This window comes from Amia ocellicauda, chromosome 6, assembly GCF_036373705.1.
Source record: "Amia ocellicauda isolate fAmiCal2 chromosome 6, fAmiCal2.hap1, whole genome shotgun sequence".
NCBI lineage: Eukaryota > Metazoa > Chordata > Actinopteri > Amiiformes > Amiidae > Amia > Amia ocellicauda.
The window spans coordinates 20,560,825-20,583,173 of NC_089855.1; the positions used below are offsets into that span (position 1 = coordinate 20,560,825).

The window sequence follows — 22,349 nt, forward strand, 5'->3', positions numbered from 1 at the left end:
GAAGATTATCCCTAAGACGACCTAGATACCAACTGCAGTCTATAATTGTGGCGACGGACAACATTGAAGGCTATTTATATCCCTTTGACGCGAAAGCCTTAACACCTTCAGTGAAATCAGACTGCTATTCTCCCCAGCCTCGTCAGGAGGCACAGATTAAGAGCCCTGTTTCAGGTGCCCTAGCATAGTGGAAAACTTGTACAGCTTTTCATACACCCAGATCAGCAGTAGACTTGGACTCTACTCTACCTAAAATAGCATGGGGTAGACTACGAGTAGTGCTCGCCTGGGTGCGACTGTGAAACCAGCCACTTACATACATGAACAGGTATGCAGAGTAGACTATAAAATAAGCTTAACGCATGCCTGTGTAGAAGAGTAAAATGAACAATACACTAAGATACGTCTCAACTGAACACGTAAAAACGGTTACATCTGATTAGGACCCCAAACTGCCGCACCTGAACCTGATTTGCGTCCCTGCCGATCCACCGTGGCGGCGTGCGTGTAGCGCAGACGTCCGCGGTTCTGCGCGGCTCCACCAATGGGATCGCCGGGATTCTGCAGATCTGCGCAGAACTGCGGGAATCTGCGCTACCTGTGCTCTTGCGACGGCGCCGCTGCGAGCTCTGTGGGAGGAGACAGTGGCTTTATTGCACTGTGGGCGGCTGGCGCAGCATCCTCCTGCCACAGTGCGCTGGCAGCGCTGCTCGAGTGGATCCGCTTAATGCACAAATCTCAGTGAAGCCAACGGCACGACCACCATTTTTCACCAGTGATGCATATATATTGATGTGTAGTCCCCCCCTAGTCCATGGAAGCTGCCGTGCTAAAGCCGCAAATGATGGCGGATGTTAACTGCAACAATAACGCTGTAAACGCCGAGCTGGAGGTGAAAAAGCTGCAGGAGCTGGTGCGCAAACTGGAAAAGCAAAACGAGCAGCTCCGGACCAGGGCGAACGCGGTGAGCAGCTGTACTGTCAGCCCGCATATGCTGCAGTCTCCCCCGGCCTGTCTGCTGGGGAGCCCCGGGGGAGCCGGCGGAGTCAGCTCGGTCTTCACGGGGAGTTACTGCATCCCCAGCCCGGTGCCGACGCTCTTGTGTCCGGCCGCTATCGGTCCCTACTGCCCGTCGGACGACCAGTACCTGTATTTCAATGCGCAGTCTGCCGCCGGCGCGGAGTCGCAGGAGGTCTGCAGCCGCAGCTCGGAGCCCACCATCCTGGATGAGGTGGAACTGCTGGACCTAGATTCGGTTTTCTGCAGCGAGGAGAAGGAGGATACCTGGTACTGTAGCTTTACAATTGCTTCCATGATGACTTGTTTTTTTTTGTTTGTTGCTTTTGTCATTTCTTAAACCTTTTCTATATAATTTAATCTGTTGAACGCTTGCTTCAGACACATCCTGACACCATATTGCAGCACTCCTAAACTTAAACCTTAATGTATTGATGTTCCTACTATATTTAATAGGCCAACGATATACAGATGTGTTGTATGCATGCATACCAATTCCCCCCGATTTTAGAAAAACAAAAAATGCAGAACCACTTTCTCTTTCAATTGCAACACCTTTAAAGGAAAACCACTATGTTTTATTTTTTAGGGTACATTTTATTGTGCTTGGGCCTGAAAGGGATGCACTTGTTACCATGTCATCTGGAAAGCCTTTTTCATTTGATTGGCTTTCACTTGTGAAGATGCTGAGATTTAACAGCCTGTTCTGGTCTAGTTTGCTGGTTTATATTGTGGGAGTGGTGCCTACACTGTACCCCAATCAGTCTTGAAACATGTCATTACAAAATGGGTTACTCACTGTTCCAAAAAAATGCTTTTTGCAGTTGTATCAGTCAGGTTGCAGGGGGGAGGACCTCCTATATTTAAAACCCTTTAGTGTGTAAGTGCATAGACTTGAAAGGAATGTGGGTAAGGAGGACATCCACCTACTGTTGCAGTAATGCATTTCAGACTGTTGCTGAAGGACCAATTACTGGCTGTGTCCAACGGCCTGGAACATTTAACATAGTTTCATAGCAGCCCTGCTCTGAGCAGCTCTGCAAAGCTGACAAGCCTATTCAAATTGACATTGTACTAGTTAAGATTCAGAGGAATGGGTTATCGTGTGGTCTGTACTGGTACTTTATCTCTTTTCTCTTCTGTTTGTGATCTCCATGGATCTCGCAATCATTGTTGCTACTAAGTGGTTTAGCAATGTAGCCATCTTTTACTTCCTTTTAATGGTTGTAATGTTTAGATAATAATATGTGGTGAAAGTGTTACTTAGTGTTAAGGGTTCATTTCTGCTGGGTGACAGAACTTTGAGCTTAACTTAACATTTTTTGATTTTGGTCAAATACTTTTAGAACGGTGCCCCCCCCAAACTGAGTTCTGATTGGCTCCATTGGAACATCTATTAATTGACCAGGTAAAGCTACCTATAGAAACCTGCTGCTCTGACTCTCCAGAAACAGTCTGGGTGGTCTCTGATTTTAGCCACAACCACACAAAGACCTTCAATTAAAAAAAACAAATGTTTCACTTAAAACAAAAATTCAAAAGGGTGATAAGACTGTTTCATACATACACACTGTCCGCCTTCTCTTTGATGTATATTCTCTACCCTCCACCCGGCCCCCTCGTCAGAAGTTGTTTTTGCATTTCCTCAGCTTGGAAACCTTTTGTTTCTGTGGCTGACCCCCTGCTTCTAGGCCAAGTCATCCTTCACATCAATGTATTGACTGTTACAAGCACGGCTTCCGATCGAATACAGGCTTTGCGAGGATGATTATCTATTTGAAGGAAGGGACTGTTTTCTTCACAACAATTACATGTAACGATTGTGTAGCAAGAAGAGAGAACAAAGGTATTTCTGGGCTTGTGTTTGCGGTTTCAAAATGCACATTTTCCATTTAAACCGCAATAGTAACATTGGTAATTTACACTCACCTAAAGGATTATTAGGAACACCTGTTCAATTTCTCATTAATGCAATTATCTAACCAACCAATCACATGGCAGTTGCTTCAATGCATTTAGGGGTGTGGTCCTGGTCAAGACAATCTCCTGAACTCCAAACTGAATGTCTGAATGGGAAAGAAAGGTGATTTAAGCAATTTTGAGCGTGGCATGGTTGTTGGTGCCAGACGGGCCGGTCTGAGTATTTCACAATCTGCTCAGTTACTGGGATTTTCACGCGTGAAAAGGGAAAAATATCCAGTATGCGGCAGTCCTGTGGGCGAAAATGCCTTGTTGATTCTAGAGGTCAGAGGAGAATGGGCCGACTGATTCAAGCTGATAGAAGAGCAACTTTGACTGAAATAACCACTCGTTACAACCGAGGTATGCAGCAAAGCATTTGTGAAGCCACAACATGTACAACCTTGAGGCGGATGGGCTACAACAGCAGAAGACCCCACCGGGTACCACTCATCTCCACTACAAATAGGACAAAGAGGTTACAATTTGCACAAGCTCGCCAAAATTGGACAGTTGAAGACTGGAAAAATGTTGCCTGGTCTGATGAGTCTCGATTTCTGTTGAGACATTCAGATGGTAGAGTCAGAATTTGGCGTAAACAGAATGAGAACATGGATCCATCATGCCTTGTTACCACTGTGCAGGCTGGTGGTGGTGGTGTAATGGTGTGGGGGATGTTTTCTTGGCACACTTTAGGCCCCTTAGTGCCAATTGGGCATCGTTTAAATGCCACGGCCTACCTGAGCATTGTTTCTGACCATGTCCATCCCTTTATGACCACCATGTACCCATCCTCTGATGGCTACTTCCAGCAGGATAATGCACCATGTCACAAAGGTCCAATCATTTCAAATTGGTTTCTTGAACATGACAATGAGTTCACTGTACTAAACTGGCCCCCACAGTCACCAGGTGGAACGGGAGCTTCGTGCCCTGGATGTGCATCCCACAATTCTCCATCAACTGCAAGATGCTATACTATCAATATGGGCCAACATTTCTAAAGAATGCTTTCAGCACCTTGTTGAATCAATGCCACGTAGAATTAAGGCAGTTCTGAAGGCAAAAGGGGGTCAAACACAGTATTAGTATGGTGTTCCTAATAATCCTTTAGGTGAGTGTATTTCACTGTGCATTTGATGCTGCAGGTTTCCATATTAGGGAATTAATAATTTAAAGAAATAAACCGCTGATCTCCGTAATGTTTGATCTTGCCACCCCTGTTTTTATTTACCACTGTCTCTGTTGTGACAGCTTTCAAAGACAATACAGTTGTCCACTGCTGATATTGTATTGTTTTCTGATTTTGAAAAGTTTTCCTGTTTTTCTAAATACAACCGAGTAAATGTGCCCCTTTCCACCCAAACATTTCAGTCTAAAGGCAATTTGCAGCCTACTACTGTCACACAAGCAGTGATTGTCTTTTGACAAACAGCCTTAGATATGTGTTCAAAATGGTGTCAGTGTGAATCTGTCCCCGTATCCAATTCTGAACAGACGTGTAAAGAATCTGCTACAGATAAATTCACTGTTCATGTACTGCAAAAGGTCATAAATATATGGATTTTATTTTTTGTATGGGGGGTTGGGTGACATCTCTGTGCATTAAAATGTTTTTCTTAAAGACCAATTCAGATAAATCAGGTAGCTATTAATCATGCAATTCAAGCTTAGTAACTATTCCTCAATCCTGGCGTGGAGCTATGGTAGTTTTGGTGTATTTTGCCTTGCAGCAGCTTTTGTGAAGGCTATATTAACTGAAACAAGCCTCGCTCTTATGCTTTGGGGCTGCTAAGGACCCTGTCGTCTAAACCTTTTGAATTACTTTTTGGGGGGAGATGCATCCAAAGAGGAGTGTGCTTCCAGTCAGAGATTAGATAACATCTAAAAGTGTAAATGTTGATCTATGGTAGAAAGACCTTCGTCACAGAGGTCATGTGTACAGGTAATAAAACACACTGAGCTCTGCATTTGCTTAATTACCAGTTTTATTTTAAGTTTATTTGGTTATTCCTGCCAATGCAGTTTTCTTCAGTTAGAAAAGCTGTTCATTATAAAGACTAACAAAGGTTTTCTAAAATTATTCCTGATTTTTACTCAAGTCCATAAGGTTTTAAATCGCAAGTAAGACTGGGGATGCAATCCTCTCTAGGATGACGCATCACCAGGCAATGATTGTTATTGTCTAGGCATGGTTCACAGACGCAAGACTAAGCATAAAATGTTGCTTTTTTAAACTCTGTGTTAAAGGTATTTTTGTTTCTCTTCTTTCTGAGTCTTTCGTCTGCTGATCCAATGAAAGGAAAATTGACATTACTGGAGAAGATGAAATCTCGGGTGTGAAATTACACTTGCTTTGCTTTTTTTTCCCTTCTCTTCCCCCCCCCCCCCCCCCCCGAGCTCCCGAGGTAATGAATCTGGAAGAAAGTTTCTTTTAAAAGCGTCCGAAAGTGCTCCTTATCTTATACGCTATTTTATTCACTTCAAGTGCAGATATCGACCATAAATAATGTTGTACTGATGTGATACTGCACATTTAATTTCTTTGCACAGATTTAAAACATATGCCCTGCACTTGCACAGTATTCTTTCTTACCCATTGTTATTAGTAGAGTTTCTAGATTTATTTAAAAATTCTATCAACATTGCAACTAGGGATTTTTTTAAATTAAGTAACAGAAGTATGCAGCTAAAATGCTTTTCACTTTGTTCTCAATGCAGGCTGTATGTGTCACCGAAGGCAAAGTTTACTTCTGAAGAGCGACACCTCAGCCCCCTTCAGTGGTGCAGGCAGGTGCTAGATAACCCCCGGCCTGAAATGGAAGCTGCAAAACGCTCTCTCTGCCTAAGACTTGAACAAGGTAATGCTAATGGTGTGTGTTTGTTGCTCTGACATCTAAACGTTATGCCATTTATTTGTCTGGTGAATGGATCGTATCTGGTGTTTCTCATACTGCATTGACTGGAACAAGATCAAGTTGGAGTTGTTGAAAACAATATGAATCAAACAAGCAGTGTTTTTACAAGTTTTGCAGAATCTGAAGCGTAATTTGAGAACATTTTTATTCATGACAAGATTTTTAATGCAGTGAATATTATGCAGTTTGGCTGCCAATTAATGACTGACAATATCACAAGGGTTTTCTTTCCAGGAGTTTTGCCATGATACTTTTTTTCCAGCAGTGGCATATGTAATATGTAATGATTTTTTCCTTGCTAAGCTGCACCTGCTTTGGGGAAAAGCAATCCTTCAGACATGAAATACCTTTTCACAATCAGACCACTTTTATTAATAAGAGGCATTTAAATTTAAATAAGGCATCTTTAAAATGTTGGGTTGCAACTTTATCTGAAATGAAGAAAACTTTCAAGTGTTGCGAAAGGTCATTTTCCAACACGCTCTGGGAAATGTTTTTGAAACTGAAAGATAACTAGGATACAGGTTTTAATAGGTTATAAAACCTATTTTTAAAATACTTGATCAGTTGTGAATTTTTTTTCTAGCCAATTCACTGCAGTCTATCCCCTTGGATGTAATTGTCTAATGATGACACCAGTTATCACACAATTACCTCATTATTATACTTACTTACACCATCACGAGCGAAAGCCAGTGAAATTAGAGAGATTGTGAGAACAACCTCAAATCCACTGTTATTTTCCTTTGGTGATCTTTTAATCATTCATATTTTTGAGGCTGTTTTTCTTTAACCAATTATCCAGATATATTCCTTCATTTTAGTTTGCGGCTGTTGAAAGTTTTGTCGCCTTTATATACGTTAGGGCAACACTAGTGGTTTAGATTCAGAAACTGATCAACGGTCACAATTTGAGCTCAAGTCAATCCAACTTGTGGGCCAACAATAAAAAGGTTTCTATAATAAGCAGGGTTTTGTTATGGATTATAAGGCCAATGAAGTGCCTTTTAACATAATTTTGGTTGTGTGTGTGTAAATTATTCAGGTACTGTCATGCTTCTGCCTCTCAACTCCTTTGAAGCAAGACTGTAAAGTCACTTTTGGTTTGTTTAGTTTATGACCATTCATACTGAATATTTAGTGAACTGGATATATAAGAGCCGTGACTATGGCAACTAAGCATTGCTGAAAGCAGCCTGGCTTCGATGATAAGGGTCTTGTATTCATTCTGACAGGTAGCATGACATTCACACTTCTATATACGCATAAAGGCCTTAACAGGCATGATGCTGATCCTCTACTGGAAGCCATTGAAGCAATTAGCAAGTGTACATCAGGAATGCGAGCACTTTGCTTTTACATGAATAGGTCAATATCTTGCATATTTTAATTTTATGAAATACTTCGAAATGTAAATGTATTTGCCATTTCAATGTTTCTTCTGAGGTTCCCCGTCTTCATAGCTATGAAAGGTTTGAATTCAGGCTGTCAGAGCTCGGCTCTTGCCTCAGTTAGGTAATGAATAAAGCTTTGTGCACTGGGCCTAGAAACAGTTGTTTTTGTAGGCAAGCATGAATGCAGTTTTTGTGCTGGCGTAGTAAGACTAATTGTATGATGTAGGCAAAAGCACAGTGTGAGTTCAGTGTGCCTACCAAGTGCCTAGAATAAATCCATTTGCCTAGAACCCTCCACTGAAGACAATCCTTCTCACAAACTTAATTTACATTTTTCTGCTATTCTAACTTCAGAAAATGTAAATGGATTCCTAAGTGTAGATAAGTAGCTATTGATCTTAATAATTTGTTATGGACAGTAAACCTGCTGAGGTAACGCAATGGCTTTGATGAAAATATGCCCCTACCTTGCAAATATGCCTTTTCCATTTTTTTCCATCAACCAGGTTCCCAGTTTGCAGCAGGAGGGAGGCTTGTTGCAATATGAGTTAAAGCAAGCAATAGGAATGTTTAGGAATATTTGTATTGGCTTTATTTATACCAGAACATAATAAATGCATCGATATTCTGTATTATATGAAACCTTCAGAAATTATGAATAGCAACCGCCCATAGACAGCTTGAAAAATGAATTGGCAGCCTGACTTGTTGATTATGAGTGTGCAACACTTGACTTTACACCAAAGACCTGTCCTGCTGCAATTGCTGAACCACTCTTGCTGTAGCATGTGCATTGAGAGCCTTAATTGCACGTTTCCCTGCTGTAGTGTCTAACTTCCTCCCTTTGTCTTTGTGATTGATCGCAGCCAGCAGATGGAAGAGTCTCTTTTCCAGCCCTGTGTCTCCTGCCTTTCCTTACAGTCCTGTAGCGGGAATCTCTCCCCTTAGCAACAGCTTTCACTCCTCCAGCTCCTATAAATCCGCCACAAAGCCAATACTAACAGACAGAACAGGTAACCGCACGTCTTGTTAACGCGGTGGCTTGGTGATGGTGACAAGCCGAGCCGTTGTTTGTTCACGTCATTTGAAACATTGCTTTAATTTTGACTTTTCCTTCCCTTAATTGCACATTGGCAATCATTATTCTAACAAGAAAAACTATAGGTATATGATTGGGTTCAATTGCAGTATAATTCAAATACTTCCATCAGGGTATAGCATTTTAGTGGATCTCAGTCAGTATATGTAATAAAATAGAGGGGTATTTATCTTTTTTTTTTTTTTTAAATGCAAACAACTGTTCCTGTATGCAATTTAATTGTGAAATAAACTGAATTTGCAGAGCTACTTAAGAATACAATTTGATCTATTTTATTAAGGTTTCCAGATTTTATCTCGGGGAGTTTTGTAGATAAACTTTAATCCATTTTTCTTTGTATAGCGCCATTGTTTTCATCAAGCCATTCCCCACTTCACCTGCCATTGAATCCAACTGGGAGGGATTTTTCTGGTGTAGCTGAAGGCCCACTGGCAGCTGTCTGTCCAGCCGCCCCTCACAGTAAGCACCACTGGCTCTTGTGTTGTACAGTGCCTCTGGAAAGCTAATTGGCCAAATTGTACAGAGGAGGTGACAGTCGTTTCTATGTAAATGTGATGCCTAAAGGTGTTGATTTGAGGTACCACTGTAAGAGATGGGACATTTTCCCCTTTAGAAATGTATAAACATCTGTTTTGAATGAAAGGAATATTCTGTAATCTTGTCGTCCAGTCCTCTGAGTTAGCAAGACAGCTCAAAGTATCCTGGCTCACCATTTCCAATACACACATAGTCATAAAGGGAGACCTGCATGTTGTCAAGTGGACGATCAGTGATATTTTTCAATTCAGACCATTTGTAATGGCTCCAGGGCCAAGAGTACATGCCTTAATTCATTATAGAACTTAAGTTTCATCACATTAATTATCCTCCTAGCAGATTTGTTTTTAAATGGAATATTTCGTATCTATATGCTATATTCAGTGTGCGTGTATGTGTATATATGTACACAAATACACTGTTTTTAAATGGAGAGGGAGAGCAATAATAAATATAACTTAATTTTAACTCTCCTTTAAAGGGTTTTCCAGCAGGCACCCTCCCCTGAGTCGGCAGTCTTCCATTGACAGTGAGCTGAGCACGTCTGAACTGGAGGATGACTCAATCTCCATGGGATATAAGCTGCAAGATTTAACTGATGTGCAGATAATGGCACGACTTCAAGAAGAAAGTAGGTTGTTTCTGTGAGGGCTGAGGTTGTGCTTCTGCTCTGGAGGCTTAATCACAAACGAGACATCTTTGTTTCTGATATACACTTAACAGATTTTGATTATGTACACTGTTCTGCTTATTTTTATTTTAGTTTTTAGTTTGATTGGTTGTATGTACAGATCTCATAAGTTGTTCAAATATTAATCGCCACCCCTATTAATTAATTCCAAGAGTGCTTCAAAAAACACGGGGCTCAAGTCATGTGTTTGTTGGTCAACACAATACTGTCTCGCAATGTTTTCTCTAAAATTATCCCTCACCTTCCATCAGAACAGAACAAATTGATCTGATCTCTTTCTGGAGGCAGATATGTTTATTCTATGTAGAGGTTGTGCTTAGTTACTGAATTACAGATGAGACAAAGTAATGTGGGTTTTCTTGTAGATTTAAAGTTTGGAAGCCATGCTCTTGGGAAAATCTACAGACAACTTCTCCCTTGTTCTTCTACTCACATGTCGTCTGTGACCTGCAGGTCTTCGTCAGGACTACGCTTCGACGTCGGCGTCCGTGACCAGGCGCAGCTCCAGCTTTTCCTTCCACTCTGGGCGGAAGGGGGCCGGCAGTGACCTGGACTACGACCAGTACAGCCTGGACGACGAGGAGGATTACGACCACCTGCCGCCCCCCCAGCCCCGCCTCACGCGCTGCACCCCCCTGCACAGAGGCCTCCCCCATTCTCAGACTTTCTCCAGCATCCGAGAGTGCCGCCGGAGCCCCAGCTCGCCGTACTTGAACAGCTTCAGTTACCAGCAGTACTCCACCCCGACGACGCCAGTGTACACCCCTGACTCGCAGCCAAGCTACAGGACCGGCACAGGTAGAGCCCGGGAACACCGAGGATGATCTCCCTAGAGAAAATGGCAACAGTTTGATCATTGTGCCATACTCGAGGCTGTGTCCTAGTGATGTGCCATGTCAGCTGTACAGAACAGAGAATAATTCTTGTATTTATGTCTCATATTTCTCGTGTTCACACATCGGAAGGGAATAAAAGGTGTTTAACAGGATTACTGTACTACTTACTGTATTACTGAATACATATTTTCTTCTCAAGGAAATAATTTTATTTTAGAAACTAGTTTTGTCCTTAAAAGTACAGTGTATGAAATCTGATAATCACCTCTTAATTTCCTGAAAACATTACGTAATTTATCTTCCATCAAAATATCGGTTGTTTTTTTGTTACTTTTTATCTGGGAGTTTTGAAAGAGTGGAGTTTTTAGATGCAGCTTACTTTGCAAAAACATTTCCGCCTCCCTGGATACAGCTAAAGTACATTTTAAGTAAGACATGATGCTTCTTAAGGTAAGAACCAGTCTGTGTAATTGTCTCCATACATAGACAAATGCTTTTAAAATTCTGTTGAGAGATTCGCTTGTTAAGGGAGTGGGTTATGCAAACGTTAAAAATACTTTTATTTTTTTGTGTGTGTTTGTTCGTTCGTTTGTTTGCTCTGTTCGTTTTGTTTGAATATTCTATAATCTTGGAAAATTCTTAGGATCTCCTGTTTGGAATCAAGCCGAATACGAGAGTAAGTTGGCAAGCTTTTCATTTGACTTGATTCACAGAAGCAGGGTGCATGGGGGATTCTGTTTGGTGATATTCATGCCTGTAAGGTATCGCTGTACACTGCTTTTCTGAATGCACCCAAAGGAGCACATTTCGTCAGATTTATTGGGTTAGTTTCCTCTTAATTTAACACCTGTCAAGTTATGCTTTACAGTTGAATATGAATAAATTCAGAAATTCATGAACCTTAAAATGGTAGTTTTATACACTGGTTGGGAAAACAGAAATGTATTCAACTCTATAAATAAATGTACTAGTCTTTTTTTTTTTTTTTTTTTTGTCACAACCTTAATCGGATATAATAATCAGATAAGAGATGCAGGCGCGGGACAGTGGGATTTGAAATCGCCTGAAGGGGATTAAAAGGGTGTCGCTGATGTTTTTCTCCAAGTGCCGGTAGTTTGCAGGGATTTCAGAATGCTGTATTGGAAGGTTTGAGGCAGAAAGAATGATTGACTTCTAATTATAAAACTTTCCAATGAAATCTAGTTCACTAAAGGATGAGACTTGCAACTGCTCTTTTGATACTGGATTTCTCAGTTTTCTACATTTTATTTTGATGAGCAGTGAATCGAAAGACTATTTAATTAGGTTATTTATATTTTATATTTAATTTCTGTGAATTACAACTGGTTATAGGAATTCAGTCCATTGCAAGATAAAAGTACTGATGCTTTTCTACTGGATTATAAAGAAACAATTCAGAGAGTCTCTTGTTCTGTTAGTCAGCAGACTATAAGGATACTGCAGGACTTTATGATCTTGTTTACTTGTTTGCTTGTCTACTCTGTGCCAATGGCAGGAGATCAGCTCAAGGCTCCCTTCTCTTGCAGGATTGTTTTTTAGACTGATGTAAAAATAGGTCATGAGTGGCAGAGGGAGACTTATGGTAATGGAATGGCAGTTTTTGTTCTTCAGTGTAGCAAGAGTAAAATTCACAATGCATTTTTGTAATGATTGTTTTTTTAATTGTACTTTTATTGTCCAATTTTACATAATGTGTAAAATGTTATCTTTGAAATCACCAGTTGCATGAGGATGTTGGTCTCAATAGGGATAATGGTCACACCTGAGAGGATGTTTTGTTGCTCATGCAGATAAACTGAGGAGAAGCATGCCTAACCTGGCCCGTATGCCCAGCACCACCAGCCACTCCAGCCACACCAGCTCCCCCTCCTCTGTGAGGAATAGCCAGAGTTTCGACTCCTCGAATGGCCTGTCCAGGCTGCAGTCCTCCAGTAAGTGACCTTGCTTAGGACTCCCCAACCCTGGTCTTGGGGTACCCCTGTGTTTCCATTCCAGCTCTTAACCAAGTCCTTAATTGAACTTGTCAGTTGTTTGCAGCTCTTAAACAGGTAGCCATCATTCAGGAAAGCAGCCAACAGCTGTACTCGATTGAAAACCAGAAGGCACAGTGATCCTCTGAGATCAGGGCTGGCAAACACTGTTTTTACCCATCTGTTTTGATTTGTTGCCGTTCTAAGCAACTGACAATGTTCTCCAGTTTTTAAAGATGAAGTTAATTTGCATTCATGTCTTTATTCATTCCCAGTTCCCTCACCAGGCCAGTTGCAGCATCGTGTCCACAGTGTGGGCAATTTCCCTGTGCCTATTAGGCAGTCTCTGAAAGCCACTGCCTATGTCAGCCCCACTGTTCAGGGCCCTGTGGGGATGCCCACCTCCGTCAGTTTACACTCCATCTCCAGCAGTGGCATCCCTCTGCCTAACAAGCCTGTAACACCCGCATCAGCGGGCCGCAGCGCTCTCCCCAGACCCGCCTCCGTCATCGGGGGCAGCAGCATACCCCGGAGCAAGATAGCACAGCCTGTCCGGAGGTAACTTGTGCAGCACTCTCCTCTTGGTCTTATGAGCTCATAGAAAATGTATAATATGTTTAAAGCTGGTTGTATAATTTATTTTGGAATAATACTGGCAACAAATTAGACCATGCATGTGTTTGCCAGTGTGGTTATCCCCAAATTAATAGACACCGTTAGCTGACTGATTTAGGAATGATGGTTAATGCACAAGAATACTATAAGTGCTTTTTGAGAATGTTGTGGATGCATTTATAATGTTTAAATGTGAAAGACCTGGATAAATACAGAAGCTTCAAGCAGCAAATATGTTAATTTCCCCTCCTCAGTCCACTTGCGAATTCATTAACCTTATTAGCATTGTATTAAACATTCATAAAGGTAGATTTACTAACGTTAACTACAAATGAGAAGATGTGTTTTTAAATGTACAGTTCTAAAACACTCCACAATTTCAAATCGGTTCTACAGATGCTGTAAATGTTTTACTTAATGGAATAGGTTAATGACGTATTGTCTCTCTCTCTTAGTTTACTCCAGCCTCCGAAGACACTATCAGCACTCAGTACTCTCCGAGATGGCAGCTGGCGTGATGGTTGCTACTGATACAGGGTATATTGGAACCAGGAACTTGAAGATACAACAGTATTAAGTGCCCAGCTGGCTGGGACAGGTTGATGTATCACAAAGTGTTCTTGAAATCAAGAAACATTTGACTGTTGCACAGCAAACTCTGAGGTCTAGTTTTCTTACAAAGGAATCTGAAATGCTTACCTAATTACGGTTCAACTGAGGTACACTCGCTGTATGCATTGCAATAATGCTACTTTTACAGTTTGCAATATTCTATCATATTTTTAAAACAAAGCATTTTAGCCAAAAAGACAAAATAGGGCATACTGGTTTAAACTGTTTACAAGATCATGCTTACAACTAATGTTACTAATAGTTATTTTGTCATTTTGGAACTTTTTAATAATGAAGACTGAGCAACGAATGTCTGAACATGAGATTTTTTAAGAACTAATACAATATGTATTATCTTTGTAATGTGGTGCCTATTGTATAGTGTTTAACTTCCTTTTTATGTGTTTTGTTTGCTGTTCCCTCTGCACTTTGAGTTTTACGTTCACTTTAAATTGTAATTTTATGTTTAAGCATGGATTAAATCCATATAATATCACCTTCCATTTTGAACACATGAGTGTTTCGGAAGTATTTTCACAGATTTAGCAATAGAATGTTTGTCATTAATTCATTTAAATGTTAATTTATGTTCGTCTTCATTCTACGTATTTAATTTATTGGTTTTCAAGATAGTGTTTTTAAGTGCATTGCAAGTCTTCTGAAATGACTTTCTTTCCCTATTGTCAAATAAACACTTTAATGATGTTTATTAACTGTTGTATGGGAATGAGCAGGTTTTAAAACAAAAATAAAAACTTTCAAGTTACTTTGCTCTGTAAATGTTATTTTCAATGACCTTATTTGAAATTGGTAATTCTTGTTGCCAACTGTCGGATTTGTTTTTATTTTCCTAAGATGTAATGGCTAAGGGTTAACCCACTAGCAATATAAAACTCCTTTACACCGCCTTGTGAAATGTTTAAATTTTCAGATTTGTGTACCCACCCAAGCTTTGAATTTGAATATCCATACAATAAATGCATAACAATTAAGCAGTCTTACAAATGCAATGCTATAGATGTTTATTCTAAATTTGTGGTTCTACATTGCAGTATTAAAAGGAAATGATTAACACAACTGGTCCAAATACAACAATTAAATGCATGTTGTACTGTGAATTAAATTAAGTTTTCAGTTACTCACTTTTTACAAATGAGGTGCAGTAATTGATGTCCACATTGATTCACATGACATTTTGTTTCTAAATCTAAAACTAAAGCTTTTTACAAAATTATAGTGGATGACACACATAGAAATGTGTATTCTTGGAATAACAGATAAAATAATGAATGGATCTGAGAACAAATGTGACATCATTGAAAGCATACAGATGTTAAAATGGCAATGGGCTGGACAAAGGCAGGTATTGAATGGATGTAAAGTGATTAAATAATACATTGGCAGTCATGGCATAGAAAAGAGAAGCTGTAGATCAAAGTAAGTAGAACAACATTATATTTATCCAACAATTAAATGATGTAGGCTGATGGTAGTGATTATCTATGTAATATACATGTATAGTAGTAAATATTGACTATCCTGTATTGTTATCCTTACAAACAAAGGCAGATAACACTCATTAACAAATGAATTCATAAAAATACAGTGGCCTTTGATGTAGTGTTGTAGATGATGAGCTGTGTTCAATTTGCCCAGCCTTTTCTTTCCTAATAGAGATGATTATTTGTAAGCCTGTCTCCTGTGCTTCTGACGCCAGCTGCATTTTAATGCAGTAGTCAAAACAAAAATGCATGTATTTACAGAATTAAGACTGAAAGGAAGAGAACACATTGTTTCTTATCCATCATCGTTTATATTAGCATTCTGAAATAATGGTGATTGGGATATTGTTCCTAGCAGAAGGGAATGTAATATGTAAACGATGAATAATGGATGTTCTACAGCACATGAAGAGTGCAGCATCGTTTCAGACTTTTTTTTTTTATTCTGTATAAGAGAGGGTACACTCTGCAGCTTTAGTGTACGCAATCTTTTCACATGTTATCCCAAAAATCTAAACTCACTGTACAGATTGTTACATTGAGTTGGGTATCAATCAACCTGGATGGGACTGTGCATTTACAATTAGTACAGTGTGATCTGCAGCTGTGTGGAGATGCAGAAATACATGTATATGTGACTAAACATTAGTATGTTGAGCAAGGATGCAGAGCGGCATAGAGCCAGCTGTAGTGTCCGCAGTCCAGGGTCATTATGGCCTGTGAGAATGCGGCGTCAGCGCAGGAATGAAGCCATGCTGTAGTTTTACAGTAGCAGGCAGTTTCTTAAGCTCTTAACATCCCATGAATTCCTTTAGTGCATTGTGGACATCATTTTGATCATTAGATGTGGTATTTAATTGAAGGTGCTTAAGAGTCACATTTCTGTCCTCATTTAAGACCTGTATTGTGTGAGTTAGTGTATATTTTATAGTATGCACACTGAGCCAGGTATTAATTGTGCAAATAATGCAAGGTAGGCAATTCAATTAATTACATTAAGAAATGAATATCACTGCAGAAGGGTAAGTGAGCTGAACTAGGGCGAGGAGAAAAGCTGGGAGAGAGATGAGTTTTCTGGGTTAGTTTGAAGTGTCTCTCACAATGTGAACATTCAATTACTCATCACTTGGGGTGCTAACAGACCTAACACAACATAAAATGTATTTCAAGCGGATTTACTTGTATATCTTAATTACGCTATCTAATTTAATACAGTGCAATGTTTGACAAAATAATGAAATAATTGAGTCATTCAAAACAAAAATCTTATTTCCCATACCGGGAGTCGAACCCGGGCCGCCTGGGTGAAAACCAGGAATCCTAACCGCTAGACCATATGGGAAGTCTTATTTCTATTGCTCAATATCTTGAGTATAGTAACTTGTATATTAGTCAATATTTTAGCATTAATATATCTATTTTAATGATCGTGACAAATATGCATGTTTATTTTATATATTAATGTTGTTTAAAATGCAAATTCTTCTAACCAAGTAGAAATGTAATACAGCGAGAAGCAATCGCAAAACAAAAAAAAAACGTTTTGTTCTTTTTGTCCGTTGACGGGATCCGTACGTGGGACCTCAGTGCTACACAAAACATGGAGGACTGTGGTTGAGTTGTATAGTGAAACTTAAGTTCCTTTTCGAGTACATGTATATCACTGAAAAATACATGTAATTAGCAATATCTATCGGAAATGTAAGTAAATTGTTCATGTAGTTGTACATACAACCGGTGGATTGATCATCTGATATGTAGTGACTGAATATGTAGGCTATTATTTGCATGTAGGCTAAGTCACGTCGAGGTAATTAATTTCGCGAATTAAACGCGTTGCTGATCTACTCGTGTTTTGATGAAAAATAAGTCTTAGGGTATTCTGAAAAATGAAATGTCTTTTTATTACTGATGGGGGTAATATGATTTTCACAAACAAAATCGCCGTGCTGCTCTTTGTATCTTGCGTCTCAGTTGTGTAACTAGGGAAGTATCGCATATATCTCCAGTTTTAATTTCACATTTGCTGTTTTGCTCCCTAGTCATTATATTAATATTATTATTTGTAAAGCTGTACGTATATCCTTTTACCATATTCTACATGTAGGGTATATTACAGTATATTCTAATACGGGATTGTCTGATGGGTTGTAGTTGTTCATTTGCAGAATAAGCACTTTTTTGTTTGTTTGTTGTGTGACTCTTGTTTACAGGGCAGATTACTGGAAGTCACAGCCCAAGAAGTTCTGCCAGTACTGCAAGTGCTGGATAGCAGACAACAAACCTGTGAGACCTTATTTTAGTCTTGTCATAGATGATTATATGATTGCTGTGTTTACACATTGCACATGTGAAGGCAGTGCTGTTTTGAGTTGCCTGCTCTGTGTGTGTGAAGCTCACTGATAATAGAAGCCATCTTTCTGAGCAGATTAGTCTTTGTATTTCACACTTGCCTAGTATGCACTCATGGTAGTCTGCATTAATAATAAAGATGTTGCCCTTTAATAATACTGCATATTATTTTCAATTAAGTTGATCATATCAGTAAGTGCAATTAGTTATCCACCAGTGCTTGTTATAGTAAAAATGTGTTGTTGTTTCTTAACAGAGTGTTGAATTCCATGAGAGGGGAAAGAACCACAAAGAAAATGTTGCTGCCAAAATTAATGAGGTATGTCTTTACTTTACAGTTTACTATGTAATCTCAATCTGAAATTATTTTAAATATAAATTATAATGTGGCACAGCACCTGATGTTTCACAGGGTTGTGCAGTGTTAGCAACTGTAGAGTACTTCAGCTTTCATGTGTTTTCACTTTTTCTTTTTGTTTTTCGTCGAGTCTACTGTAGATGGCACTATCACAAAGCAAATGGAAGTGTTATGCATGAAAGACCAGTCGTCTAACTACAGTGCTGAGCTGCTTTTTTTTTTTTTTAATTAAGCAGAGATAAGGACCCTGCTTTAATAAAAAAAAAAAAAAAAAAAATACACCCATGAAAACTCATAAATGTGCACACCCTTAGTCTGGAGGGATGTGTCACTTGCTGTGCCATCGCTCACTCACTCCTGTCTTCTGCAGATTAAGAAGAAGAGTGTTGACAAAGCGAAGCAGGAGGAACGCATGTCAAAGGAGTTTGAAGCTATGGAGGAAGCAGCTTTAAAAGCGTATCAGGAAGATCTAAAACGACTAGGAGTTGACTCAGGTAAAACTCTCTTCATATCCAGGAACTGTACAAGGGAACAAAAACAATACATATTGTGTTGCTCAACATATTATATAAAGCTTTTTAATAAAATGTAACGAAGTTGTTGTATGCGTCGCTATTTCTTCAAATGCAGTTTTTATAGAAAATAAATGTTAGGAAAGGAAAAAATGTTGCTTGAACACACATTGTGTTACCTTTTTGTTGGCCCAGTCTGTAATAAATATATAAATAACTACTATTGATTGATTGTTTAATTTGTACAGAACCACCAAAGGCTGCAGAACCCCAGAGTAAAAAGCCAGTAAAGCGGACTTCAGCTCCAAAACGTGGAGGAGGACGGGACTGGGTGGAAGGAGTCAATGAAGATGGCTACACCTATTACTATAACACAGCAACAGGAGGTTGGTGTTGCTAAATTGGTTTGAAACTAAATACAGGCACTCCCTGGGTTATGTAACACCTGACGTACGTAGATTCAACTTCACGTAAAATGTTCCTATTGGCGCCATCATTAAAATGTACAACTTATACAAAATTAACATTAGATATGTAAAGAGCAGTAGTGTTTATCCAACTTACTCAAAAAATGAATTTAGAAAGTCAGGGAACATCTGTAAATAAAAATATATTTTGGTGGTGATACATTTTCTTTAATTGTAGTGTTGGTTAGAAAATATAAATACCAACATATTATGTAAAACTTGTTCTATTGCATTTAATCAGATTAATTACTTATTCAATAATTAATTGCTGTTTTATTGCATGAGTTACACTCCAATGACAGATGGAGTATCACCAAATCTAGTTGACATACTGGTAATGTTTTTTCGCAGTTCTCTTATGCTGTTGTCATTCAAGTTCAGCATGTAAACTGCTTTGTCTTATTGTTTCTCTGAATTGAACCTGTATGAGAAGCAATACATCCTTTGATTTTGCATGACAATTTATGAAGATAATTTTTAAACCAGAATTTGAATATCTACAAATAAAATTAAATATATTAGATGGTTGTTTTATTAGTCAAGAAAAGTAATTTAAAAGTCACAATTTAAAATGTTATTTTCTTAAGAGTCACAGTGGAATAAACCAGAGGGGTTTCAGGAAAGATCTTCGTCTTCAGAAGGAACAGCAGCCAAGGAGGTGAAATTCCCAATAATTTTTTTTTGTTACAGCTGATTCTTTATTGTACATTCAAAAAAACATAAAAATAAATAGAAATTGAAAATATGTTTCTTAAGAAAAATGGTGTGCTTTCACTCCCTATAGAAATCTTCTGGTTGCCCATGGATTGAAGCTGTTAGCCCAGAGGGCTTTACCTACTACTATAACACAATAACAGGAGGTGAGTGAAAAGATTCAAATTTAAGATTAGGTCATGCAACATCGGGCAGCAAAAATCCTTTTTATTGATGAGAAAGATAGAATAGTTCAATTGTGAAACTAAGTATTTGTTCTTTAGTCTTTCCTGTTTGCAACATAGTTTGTCATGAGACGTATTGGTTAAAATGAGATCGAAACAACTTTCTGAGAAGGCATTTGGATAATTTTAGTCACATTTTGTATTTTCTCTAGTTTTGCTTTTAAAGTCCAGAATGGAGTCAGGAATTAGATGTACAATATATTTTTCAATACAGAGTCCAGATGGGAGAAGCCCGACGAATTCACACCCGATGCGTCCGGAAGCAGTGAGCCCACAGTGGGCCTGGAGGAGTCTCCCTCCTCTGAATCTCGATCCTCGTCTGTGGCGGACGACCTTCCTGAAAGGGAGGAGGGGACCACACAACCAGAGGCTCCAAAAGAACCACAGAAAGTCAAGATCAGTTTCAGAGTAAGACACCGGGCATGAAGCATATAGGTTACAGGGGAAAACCAGCTCAAGCTTCACAGCATATTGATATTATGTTCACATTATTTTGAAGCAATACTTTAGGTTAACACATTTGAGATCAGAGAAAATGTATGCCTGCCAGGAACAGCTGATAGTGTGCTCCTGTTTTTTAAGATTACTATAAAGACTTAATGTCAAAGCTTACATTTAATGTTCCTCTGAATTGGTGTCTGTCATCATCTCCCCCTTTCAGAACTACGCAGAACTGCTGCTCTTAAGCTTGTATCCAGAAATTAATTCAGTAAATTCCCACAGTAGGGTTAAATCAGTGTCTCACAAGACATCTCTATCCTTCCTTGTAGAGAAAGAGTCCAGCAGAAGAGAAGAGCAAAGTCTTAGAAGAGTGCTATGATGCAGAGGAAGAAGAGATAGAAACTCAGAAAGAAGAGGAGGAGGAGAAGGGGGTAGAGAAAGAGGAGGAGGAGGAGGAGGAGGAGGAGGAGAAGGAGAAGAATTCTTCCCCAGAAATTGAAGAGAGCCAAGTCAGAAAATCCAACAAGCCAACTCCATATGGAGTCTGGGAGAGGATACAACAGGAGGAAGACCCATAGTGAGTACTCAACTTTCTCAACTCAACTGCTTTGTCTAAAGAAAGCTGTCCATTCAAGAGCAGCGTTGTGGCGTATGTCTGCTCTTACACATCCCCGTGTGTTTCTGACCGTTTCTCCATTGTCTTTCCCCACAGTGAGCAGGTGGACTTGCAACTTCCCCAAGTGGAAGGTCAGAACACAGCAGCCTCGGCCCCAGAAGTCCCGCCAGAGCCTAAAATCAAATTTAAAGAGCGCACCATAACTTCCCTGGGAGACGACACTGGGGAAGGAGTGGCCTTCAAGAAGAGGAAGACGGAGAACGGCAAATCCCGGAACCTGAGGCAGAGGGGGAATGATGATTAGTCTCCTGTCCTTAAGTAACAAACTCTTAACAGGCTTGTAGGATTCCATTGTGATTGGTTGGGGGACACTTTCTGTTTTAAGAAAAGAAAGGAAAAAGCTAAGAATAAAAGGACGCCGAATTTCTCCAACTTTAACAGCCCACAGCTGGTCTGCCTGTAAGAGTGTATGGGATTTTCTCCACAATTTACTGCTTTGTACATGTACAGGTGTATTGTAGGTGCTGCTTGTGTTTTGAAGCCATTAGGTTTTCTATCCTTCCGTAATTAATGCATTTGACAAAAAGCAAGACATTATGCAAATAAGTTTCAGAATAAACATTACATTTTCTAAAAGTTTATAACCCTCCACCTTTGCACACAGTAATATTTTTGTAATGGACTAAGCATAATTAATTTCCTTGACAAGTCACCCTTCTCATTCTATAACTAGGCTTCATATTCTCAACCTCTCCGTGTTTTATCGGGCACCATTTATGACTCTCCTTCCCTTACTGGAGTCAGCATAGTTACATAGCTCAGTTGGTTGTGTTAATCCTCTACAATGTTAAGTTAGGGACAGCTGGTTTGAACTCGGGCCAAGCGGCAGAACAATCAGAGATGAACTCAACAGTTTTGATAATGGGTCCACAGCTGTTTTTTGCCCAAACCACATCAAATCTTAAATGAACTTAAACCTGCTGTGCTACAGAATCTATCAGAGGATTACCTTCAGGAAATGCAACACATTAGAAGACTAAATCAGTGTCATTCTGCGTTGAAGAAGTGACAGAATCTGTGGAACTGGAAAATGATCATGAAATGAGACTAGAGGTTTATTCTTTCATGTACAGACATTATTTTACCGAGATTGAATTTCTGTATCGTTTACATGGAAGTTCAGTGTGCAGATTTTTTCAATATTATTATTTTCAGAGCTTGTTTTTTACATCACGCAAAACTGCCACCATAGTCCAAGAAATGCATGTCAGACTTTAAGGCTACTGATAAAGGGAATAACGTTTGTGGCGTCGTTCCCAACAGTTTGTACGCAAGTATTTGTCTCCCTGTTCAAACTGTCATGGTGATGATTCTGGGTTTATATTAAAAGAATGCTCCTGAATGTTTTATCAGTGACTTGGTTTCTGTTACAGTCTTTTACAGTGTTGCAAGAGATGGTCTTAATAAATTGATATAATCTAGTATGCATGCCTC

The 22,349-nt window shown here is 39.4% G+C and overlaps 2 protein-coding genes and 1 non-coding gene across 5 annotated transcripts; 2 read left to right on the forward strand and 1 right to left on the reverse strand.

The window, feature by feature from the left end:
* Window positions 1–699: 699 nt before the first annotated feature.
* Window positions 700–14,435, forward strand: LOC136751200 (SLAIN motif-containing protein 1). Of its 3 annotated transcripts, XM_066706616.1 has the most exons (10): window positions 700–1,287; window positions 5,698–5,837; window positions 8,155–8,301; window positions 8,730–8,846; window positions 9,406–9,555; window positions 10,069–10,413; window positions 11,095–11,127; window positions 12,263–12,403; window positions 12,718–13,000; window positions 13,513–14,435. In XM_066706616.1, exons 1-10 carry the CDS (start codon window positions 815–817, stop codon window positions 13,586–13,588), a joined length of 1,905 nt encoding a protein of 634 aa, XP_066562713.1. In that variant the 5' UTR covers window positions 700–814; the 3' UTR covers window positions 13,589–14,435. The 3 variants fall into 3 exon arrangements, with proteins under 3 accessions (XP_066562713.1, XP_066562714.1, XP_066562715.1); XM_066706617.1 differs by lacking the exon at window positions 11,095–11,127; XM_066706618.1 differs by lacking the exon at window positions 8,155–8,301.
* A 2,006-nt stretch (window positions 14,436–16,441) lies between these two features.
* trnae-uuc (transfer RNA glutamic acid (anticodon UUC)) lies at window positions 16,442–16,513 on the reverse strand. The gene has a single exon. It is a non-coding gene; the product is annotated as a tRNA-Glu (tRNA).
* Window positions 16,514–16,754: 241 nt separating this feature from the next.
* wbp4 (WW domain binding protein 4) lies at window positions 16,755–22,271 on the forward strand. Its single transcript, XM_066706625.1, has 10 exons — window positions 16,755–16,872; window positions 17,385–17,457; window positions 17,780–17,842; window positions 18,252–18,375; window positions 18,642–18,779; window positions 19,448–19,518; window positions 19,645–19,720; window positions 20,013–20,206; window positions 20,569–20,816; window positions 20,952–22,271. Coding segments are annotated over exons 1-10 (1,197 nt in total). The 5' UTR covers window positions 16,755–16,870; the 3' UTR covers window positions 21,160–22,271.
* Window positions 22,272–22,349: the final 78 nt, after the last annotated feature.